Below are 10,048 nucleotides of genomic sequence, written 5' to 3'. Positions count from 1 at the left end.
AAAGTAGCCATTGGGGAAGGAAACCTTGTCTTTTTTTTTTTTTTTTAAATTGCAGATCTCAAATCACTATCACTTCCCCAACTGTGAAGGTCAATAGTTATTCTTCTCCTGATGTTGTTTGTAAATCCAGATTTGGGAAACAGTCCACTTTTTCATTGTGATAGTCACAGAAGAAAGTAAGTCACAAGCTGTTTCAGACAAAAAATGAGATCTAAAGGAACAAGAAGACATTCTGTTCTTTGGGAACATTAGCAAATGATAATAATAATAAAAAATAGAGGGTTTAGAAGAAAACAAATACAATGATTCAAAATAACATGAATTATTTTTTGCTAATTATTTTCTCTTGCTTTTCTAAGGGACTGTTTTTCAAAGAAAAGTTTACATTGACTAAATTTCTGAGTATTATTTTTGACTTTAGGAAAAAATATCACCGTCAGAGATCGATATTGCAATTCAATGATCCACATCAAGATGTAATTTTTGGATGCATTCGTTGGCTTATGTATCATCAGTTTTCAAAGAGAGATGTTGTTACACCTCTTTGCTATCACATTTATTTAATATTTGTTACCAATAATGTTCTGTTGATAATGTTCAGTTGATAACTTATGTTTTGCAGGGATGCCAATGTTTATTTCCGTTGGTTGAGAGATATTGTTCAAATCTCCTCATCCACCTTTGTGTCCAAATGTGCTGAGGAAATAAGAAAGGAAATGATCTGACCATTTAACACGTAGAGAACTTTGTGCTATGCAAGCAGTACTCTTTAAGTCTCCCTTCACTGGTAGATGGTTACTGATCTCTGCATCAGCTAACACTTTTTGACTGTAGCAATCTTGGAAGTATCGTTTTTCTTTCTTTCTTTCCTTTTTTTTTTTTTTTAAATCATAGGAGGGATAGCCTCAATGATCAATGAAGAACCAGTAAGTAAAGAGAAGAGAACTTTCCTGGAGTTCATTTAGACAAATGACTGCTGCATGGGATAAGTCTCGGGATCTGCATCTCAGGAACTGTGTCTAGAATTTACTTTTTAAAAAATGTCTTTACTTTTGCTCTTGTTTCATGAGTTCTTCATGCATACAATCATCCATCCGCTTAAATATGAAAAGATCTCTTAAACCATTCTTCATAAGCTCTGTAAGGTGAGAGAGAAGAATTAGGGTGACATTTTTGTTTCCCTTTTTCACCCTTTGTGTACCAAGTAATTGGCTAGTGATAGCATATATTTGCCAAAAATAGTTTTCCAAAACTATATTGCTCAACACAGAGCAAAGTCAGTAAGCAGACCATGGCCTTGATATTCAAGGATGCTGAGATCTGATAGGTTTTTTAAGTTAAGTCTTTCTGAAAAACAGGACCCATGTTCCTAAAAGTATCTCCAGTTGAAAGCTCTCCTTTCCCTGCAAAATGGCTTTAATTATTTTTTTCCCCCTAAGAAAGTAATGGCTATTTACACTCATTATCAGGCTATTCAGATAAGGGATTCAACTAATGCATACAATCATAAAATGGTGTACCAAAGAACATTTATACATGCTGAATGAAGCCACAATAGGGGGAATACAGCTCTTTTTTAATATGAAAGGTGGCAGTTGTAGTGTTAAAGATATATCAGTTAGCTAATGACACTATGCTTCAAGTAAGAGAATACTACATAAAGGAACAGAAAAAGGGTCAAGGAAAAAATGATATTAGGATTTAAAACAACATTTCTGGATGTAAAATAATATTAATGAAAACTTTAATAGGTAAATTATTTTCAAATATTTTATTTAGAGAACTATGAACTATTTTCTAATAATGCCCTTTACATAGTTGCATCTATAGAAAGCTAGTGGAGTGAGAGCAAAAAGGTGTACCATTAAAAGACCTGTCCATCAGAAATGATTTTTTTATCTACAAAAGTAAACCAAACACAAAAAATAAATCAAAGAGAACATTACATAATAATTTACCCTGTGAAATAGAAATTCAGTGTCAGAATTTGGAGTTTAGGTTTGATTTGTGAGTGTAGGAAAATACAGTATGCAGTCTGTGCACGAAGCACTACAGCTCCTCTTTTCTGTCTAGAAAGTTATCAGTACAATGTAAACAGAGCATTTCTAATGATATCCTCAAAATAACAGATCATAAGTCATTGAGCTGGGAGGAGGGGAAGCTATACTAGTTTTCTACATGTTTGGCAGCCATCAGCTTTTTACAGGCTGCCATATATGCGTTTAATTACATCTGCCTCTTCTTTGTCCAGGATGCCCTTGTCCACATACGCATCAGCTTGCTGATCAATGAAATCTCTCAGCTTTGAAAGATCATAATCTGAAAAATAAGAATTCATTTACACAGTGAGTCATCGCCATTATATTGCTTCACTTAAGAAGCAATGCCATTGCAAAGTTTACCAATAAATGTATTTTATCCAACAAGAGAGAGTTCACTATAAATGCAACTTGTAAAAACAAAAAAAAAAGAAAAAAAAAAGAAAAACACCTACACAATGTCTTCTTACATCTCTTGGTTCTTTTGCTATTCAAGAGTAATCATCTGTTGTGCTTGATTGCTTGCTGGTAAATGCTAAAGTAAGAATATTTTCAGGTCCAGAGATTCAGTGTCCTAGTCTGCATGGAAAAGCTGTTTTAAAAACCCTAATATTTTCACAATTGTCATGGATTCAAATGAAAGTATTAAATTGACTGTTTCCTATAAAAATCCCACTAAAATTTACACTTATTACAGACACCTGCAGTAAAAATTGACTTTTTAGAAAACTCAGAAAAGCAAATTTCTGCAAGTAAATGGACATGATATAATTATTTACCTTCATACAGAACATAGTATCCTGACTTGAAAAATACTGCAGAGTAGTCTTTATGACAGTGTTACTCTCAAAGTAGTCTTTGACAGTCTTTGTATGTCAATCTGCAATACAGTGCAGACAGATCCTTTCTCATTTTCTGATAGATGGTTGCATCTATGCAGCATGATTCATAGTATATGCATTAAACAGCATTTTCCTATGATAGAAAACATCACTATTTTCCATGAAGAGAATTCTGCTTTAGAGCAATCTTTCAAATAACTTAAAAAGGTAACCTATTGTGTAGTTTTAACTCTGCCAAGCATAGATCCAGTATATTCCCACATAAACACATAAATGTTTCAGTTACATAATTTACTGCATAAAATATAAAGCTTAATTTGTTAGAATCACAAGTTAGTAGTCGGGATAACATCAATGTCTTAAGGTTTCATACTAGGTTAAATTAATTAGTAGCTCTCATAAAAACAGATTCATCCTGAAAATTTCAGTAGAAGTGACTTATTCCATGGACAGTACCTTCAAGAGGTATTAATACTAACTTTGTAATGTAGTCCAATGTATACCATCATATATAAATGGAAGGACTCTTTCAAACTGCACATTGTTAACAAAACAGAAAATAATTTTTCTGTCTTTTTACAGCTAAGTGACCAAAACCAGATAGAAGTAGATAGATATTAAAGAAGCAAATTAATGCTTGTGATCTTTTCTATAACAGTATAAGGTAATCTCAAGTGACTAATACAGAAAATAGATATTCAAAACACTCTACTGCTGCAGGGACGTCCTGTCCATATCTGAGTTAATTTTACCATTTGCTGTACTGAAGCCAGGATTTCATTTCCAGTCTGTTATTGGGATTACTTAAGAGAATATAACCAGTTTGTCTCTTCATCCTATCTCAGTAATAGGGAATTAAATAGCCATTTAGTAATATGGGTGTGAGATTTGATTCATGTTGATAGAATGAGAGTCTCCAGTGAAAGATTCCATGGAATGAAAATGGATGGAACGATAAATACTAAATTAATATAATATAATATCCACATTAACCACATTCAAATTCCTAGGTTTATTTTTTAAAATAGAATAGTATTTACAACTCTCTGATCATTACATGGAGATGTGAAGGCTTAATTTCTAAACAAATACATTCTACATGAGATTATAACCATTAAGATATTATCCAGTTCTGGCTAATTTGTATATCTCATGGCAGTATAATTCAGTTTTTTTTTTTCCTAGAACTTGGTAACGGTCTGTTAATTTCTAATGCTTATTTACAACCTATTAATTTGCGCAAGGAATTAGAAATATCAGCTTCAATTTATATTCACCACAACAGCTGCAGCATTACACTAAGCTGTGAAATGGCTATAGTAAATGAAGTGAGATCTTGTTTGCATATTCAAATCTTGCCATTTGCCATTGCATCCTACCATTAATCACAGAATTTACTTTTGTTCCTTATTGGCTACCGTTAGCATCATGAAACTATAAACTGCCTAAGTATTCTGTGAAAAATTCAAACGTGCTATTTGCATGTATTAGTTAAATGACTCACAGTTGTGTTCTGTGGACACTAAAAAGTAATAGAATACACAGCAGCCTACACCTAGCAGTGGGAGAGATGTTTATTTACACAGGAGAGCTTGTCTTAAACTAGCATTGGTTTCAGAGATGAAGCCAGGTCTGGGAGATCAAGCCAGTCAGAGGAACAGACTTCTGTTCTTCCTGTATATGCAAAACAAATTCTGGACACAAAAGCCAGTCAGGCCAAAATCTAGGCCTTTACATGTTTCTCTCTAAATCATCCAGACCACTGAAGATTACTTGCCTCCTAAAAAGGCAATTTATATTTTTAAACTGTGAAACTGCAAATGAACATTTCCAAGGTCATTAGTCATTCAATGAATACTAACTTCCAGTGAAATTCATCCGAAGTTAAAGATCTACAAACATTTCCTGAAGCAAACCTAAACCTCTTCATGTATATCCTGTGAATAAACAATCCATGAATAAGGGTAGAGAAGACTGGTCATTTTAATACATGAATTACTTTGTGAATCATTTTTCTGCTAACTCCCAGGTACTAGCTGGAAGTAGAGAAATAATTGATAAGCACATAAATGACACCTAATCTTGTACTGAAGAAGCACAACACAATGCATTCACTGCTAGATAACCTTACTCTGACCGTACTTCCTTTATCATCATCCCAGGAGAACTGAATTAGCATTTTATAAAAATAAAAAGTAAGGAAAAGGTACAATAACAATAATGTATGGGAAGAGTAAGAACTGTATTCTAATTTTGTTATAACTTACACTGACTTTAAGGCCAGAGGACAGATATTTTAGTGTAAATGAAAATCCATCTACACAGAAAGACATGCATTCAGCAGTAACACAGTGGATCCATTTTCTGGAAGTATTAACATCAGTACATCTTAATGCATTCCCAGGCAGATAAAATGCTATTGATCTGGAGTCACAGCCATTTGCAGGCTGCAGTAGTGCAAGAAGAAATGTTACTATGAAGAGGAGTGAGGGGCTGCCCTGTCAGTATGTGTGATACAGAGAAATAATCACATGTGACTGAGATATAGTTATTATAATGAGTACACCAATAAATAGAAATGTTTATTAGAAGTGTCAGGAAAACTCTTGAGCAAATGTGTATGCCTGCTGCTAACTTCATTTGTTGCCATTGAGACGAAACAGTTTTCAGATCGGAAAAATAACTGTAGGCTTGAAAAAAAAAAGTCCTTCCCATTGCAGAGTTTCTGTATAGGAAAATTAATGTGTTGGGCTGCAGACATGCACTTGTCTCTGAAATGTAATTCATATATGCTTCAACTCACAGAGTGGGTGGTTAGATTACCCAGGGCTAATCTTATCTCAGATCCCCTTCTGCTTGGCTGGTGCATGAAGGACTCTTCTCGCCAGGCTCCACTCATACCCCAGGGATGGATCCCTTGGCTAGGAACCTTCATTTAAAGAGCAGCTGACAGCAGAAGCCCCGGCAATAGCAGAGAGAAGGGATAGGAAGCTGGTTTTATATAAGATCTTGAAGGAAAACATGACATGGATAAATAAAGATCTGTGAAAAATAAGCTAGAAATCCTGCTGCTGTTAGATTCCTCCCTCCAGCTCTCACGTAGTCCTGCCTCCAAGGAAGAGTCAAATAGTGGAGCAGCTGGTGAGCATACCCTGTATAGCTCCTTCTGTCACTGCTCTCCTTCTACACAGCTTTACATGTGAGAGATACAACTCATTAGCGTAGTTTGGGCTGTAATCCAATATATTACAGTGCTAGTGACATCGGTAGACAAATCCAGGCATCTAAAAAGATGTTTACCTTGTGTGTAAAATCATAATTAAAAGGTATGTTGAACTAACAAATGAAGCACTTGACAAAATTGACTTACTATTACCTGGTGACAGGCAGACCACCATGACTATCTGGACAGCACATGACTAACTTCTAACTGGTTAGTCACCGTGCGTTTTATGGCCAATGGCTGTTTGAGACAGTTTATATAACTTTGCCTTAGTTTGCTATTTTCATACATTGATTTAACTTTTACATGGCCTGTATTATTTAACTCTAACATCACCCATTATCACTATAATACAGACAAGCACAGTTTCATATTATTATTATTTAGCCTGTAACATAATGTTAAGTTATGGAATATAAATTACATGCTTTGTAATGTATATGGTACCCATCCCAATGTCCAGGCTGTTTACTTCATACCTTCTTTGTTACCTTGTTTGTTGTTTTTTTTTAGCCATTCTATGTTCTTCCTGATTGCTTCCAAATATGCCTCAGTTTTCCCTAGAGGAAAGGATGAGAGAGCATATACATCAATGATTGATGCAGCTTGTTTAAATGAGCAAAGGTGGTTACTGCAAAGGAAGATTAAAACTATTCTTAGTTTCTGTTTAAAAGCCGAGTCTTGTCAACCTTAGTCAGTCAAAATTCCCACAGATGGCTAGCAGGTTTTATCTGTACAAGATTAGTCATCCACAAAGTTAGAATCATGGATTTTATTATTATTTTTTGGATCTGTGTGCATAACTTTCGGTGGCATCCACAGATACTGTGTATGTGAATTGAAGCCAACCTGTAGCTTTTTGATCATAAGAACTGTTCAGCACAGATGAAGCTGTTCAGATGGCAGGAAACGACTTAACTAACACTGAAAGCATTGACTATCTGCTCGTGTACAAAATATCAAAAAAGCTTATTCATCAGTACTAACAGCATACAGCAGATAGAAGATTGTGAATATTTTGAAAAGACGAGCTGAAATATAGCTACTTATACTTACTGAGAAAAAGAAAGCATTAAAAGCATTAAAAATACCATTATATGTCCTTTTTATAGCTGAAATTTTAAAGTGATGGCTATTTTTGGACCAGAAAGCACACAGGACAGAATTAGTTCCAGGATTACCTAATAAAGCCCCTAGGGAAATATTCCAGGTAATGGATTCTGAATTCTTGTCTAGAGCTTTATTGATGTAATGTTCTTATATTTGTCAGGAAAGAAAAAACAACAACAACAAAAAACAACTAATGTGATTTTCTTGTAGAAAGCTAATACTTTAGTAAGTGGATACAGTATCAGATATACTGTAAATTTTGAGCTGAGACTGCAAAGCTAGCTTTATAGTAAGCTATTCTGTGAAAGAGCAATGAGTATTTTATAATGAGACAACTAAATACTGATCTAATTTAAATGTCTAAAAAGGCTGAACATTTTTTTTGGAAGTTAAAGTAAAATAACCTGAACCAAGTTGAACAGATTTCAGATCTTCAGATCTTCAACAGACAAGGGAAATGTTATTTATTACATCCTATGGGTACTGAGACAATTTTTCTTTACTGTGAAATTGGACAACCCTCCTGAGCTATTTTTTATCTTCTGTACTTAAAAAATCTCTGTTGGAAAAAATATCTTCTCCTATCTGTGACTGGCTAATAGTTTGTAATGTACTGGCCACAGGACTGAACCAGCTGACCAATGAACTACAATCTGTAGCCTTGATCACTGCAATTCATTATTGAACATCTTGCAGTGAAAACGTGCATACAAAAACGGATTAGATTAAAACAGCATCAGTGCAAAGCAGATTGTATGCCTTTTTTTTTTTAACAAATAACTACAAAACATAGATGTTTATGCTGGATATTTAGCAATAAGAACCCACTGAAAGGTTTCTGCCCTAACATGCATACTACTTTGCAAGTTTAGAATTCATTAACTGACAAATATTCTCTCTATACATCTCTTCCTAAGGAAGTTCACCAAGTCTGGTCAATAAATTGATGATGATGAAGGTTTTTGAGTACAGGAGCAAGAACTTACTCTGGAGGTACATCTAGACTATGGAACTAACTCTGTCAAAATATATGCCTGAGCCTGGAGCTCTGTACTGTAACCATTGATAACTTGATGATCTGATTTTACTGAAAAGCTACAAATGCAAAGAAACAAAATCTCTCTGCACTACTGTACTACAATGCTTTTCATATTGCTCTCAAAAGGGGCTACGAACTCTGTGAAGGGTTATGGCCTTATTCAGCATGGGCTATGGTTTCTATATGTTTAAAAGTAAGCAAATAATTAAATATGCTTCTGAATCAAACTATTGTGTGTTGACTCCTAGTAACTATATAAAATGAATATATTTATGCTAGCACAATGGAAAAATAAGACCAAACATAGTAAAGGATTCTAATCACTCAAGGCATTCGTGTGTAGCAAAAGCAATGGCTATTTTGTACCTCTGGGCTCTTCACTGTTTCCTGCTGCATTTTGTTCTTCATTTTTTGTGGAGTCCTTTGAGATTTCATATTCCTTTTCCATTTTAGCTGCTTCTTCCTTTGTACTGTCTGCTTCTTCACTACTCTTGTCTAAGGAAATAATAATAAGAGCAATTTCGTATCCTGTGTTCCAAAAGCACTTCTAAATTATGTCAGTATGATCTCTAAGAAGTAAAACATTTTGACTGATGACTGAGGAAGAAACTCATTGGAGACTGTATCAAATTGGTTTCTAAAGGTCATCTCTACCCCAGACCCCTGGAAATAGGAATGTCTGTTTCTGCTCTTACAAACAGTAGCTGAATACAGGTAATTAAAATACAACAATATGTAGTTTATAAGTGTACGTTTGTTTGTGCAGAAAAAAAAAAGGGGGGGGGTGGGGATATGAAATTTGCCATTCACCAGATCCAAAGTTGACAAGGTGATTTTTTAACCTAAGCCTTAAAAAGCATTCAAATGGCTTGCTGTTGTATATGAGTAACATTTGCACTGCTCTGAAAAGGACAGTCAAGTGAATATACTTCTCAAATACTGGCCAATTAAGTAAAAACTCATCTCTTCTTGTACATTTAGACATGCAAGCTTTGGCTACAGGTCCTTGAGGGACCAATATCTTTAGCTAGCAGTCCCTCTTCTAATACATTTCTAATACAAGTCTAATACAATTGACCTGCTTTAACTGGATAGGTTAAAAATTATTATTATTAAATATGGATTTCCAGGTGAGATAAATATAGAATAAGTACCTGCTGGTAGCTTTGTTTTGGTTTCAGTGGAAGGATTCTCAAGCTTCTTCTTTGTCTGCACAGCTATCATTGTATCTAGGTTTTCTAGAAATCGAGGCAAAACAAAACCAAATTCTAGTTATTCTTCAACAGATATGATACAGAATCTATACTATATTCTCCACAACACCAGTTTGAGCGGTGAGTGGAATTCTAAAAGAACTGTCTTCATCCTCGTCTCTGAAGAATTAATGCAGAATCAACACTAAATCTTGATCAATCTTAAGTGAGAAAAAAATACTAAGTCATGGTAATAGCAGTACCAAATAGGGCCAATAAGCACAGATAGAGTAAAAGTAGAGAATGTGGATAGAGCGTGGATATAGGTTCTAATTATTTAAATCGTATAAGTCACAAAATATAGATAACAGTATCTGTAGCAATTTACTCTGGTGAAAACAATGGAAGGGTTTCACAACAAGACTATGAAATATGTACTTCATCCTGGTAGGACAATATTCTCCCAAACTGCTTATCTGTCCGTATTTTGTACAGTTTCACTGGAAAATAAATGCAAAAAAAAAAAAGTATTAAATGATATTTAGATTAAATATATACTTAAACTGAATTAATTAAAAACAAATATTTTTTAATTTGCTGAG

General features: G+C 34.3%; 1 protein-coding gene across 2 annotated transcripts in view; it reads right to left on the bottom strand.

Annotated features, from left to right (window-relative positions):
* Nucleotides 1-891: 891 nt before the first annotated feature.
* The window catches only part of SCG3 (secretogranin III), a 30,160-nt gene continuing 21,003 nt past the window's right edge, over nucleotides 892-10,048 (bottom strand). The window contains exons 9-12 of one of the 2 annotated variants that reach the window (XM_035554128.2): nucleotides 9,408-9,491; nucleotides 8,620-8,748; nucleotides 6,584-6,664; nucleotides 892-2,319 (exon numbers count right to left, since the gene is read on the bottom strand). In XM_035554128.2, the coding sequence (XP_035410021.1) occupies nucleotides 2,201-2,319; nucleotides 6,584-6,664; nucleotides 8,620-8,748; nucleotides 9,408-9,491 (413 nt within the window). In that variant the 3' untranslated portion in view covers nucleotides 892-2,200. The remainder of the gene's footprint in view (nucleotides 2,320-6,583; nucleotides 6,665-8,619; nucleotides 8,749-9,407; nucleotides 9,492-10,048) is intronic. The other variant, XM_035554129.2, reaches the window with a different exon arrangement.

Source organism: Cygnus atratus, chromosome 11, assembly GCF_013377495.2.
Source record: "Cygnus atratus isolate AKBS03 ecotype Queensland, Australia chromosome 11, CAtr_DNAZoo_HiC_assembly, whole genome shotgun sequence".
Lineage (NCBI taxonomy): Eukaryota > Metazoa > Chordata > Aves > Anseriformes > Anatidae > Cygnus > Cygnus atratus.
The sequence above is the reverse complement of the archived record's forward strand: the minus strand, read 5'-3'. Positions and strand labels throughout refer to the sequence as shown.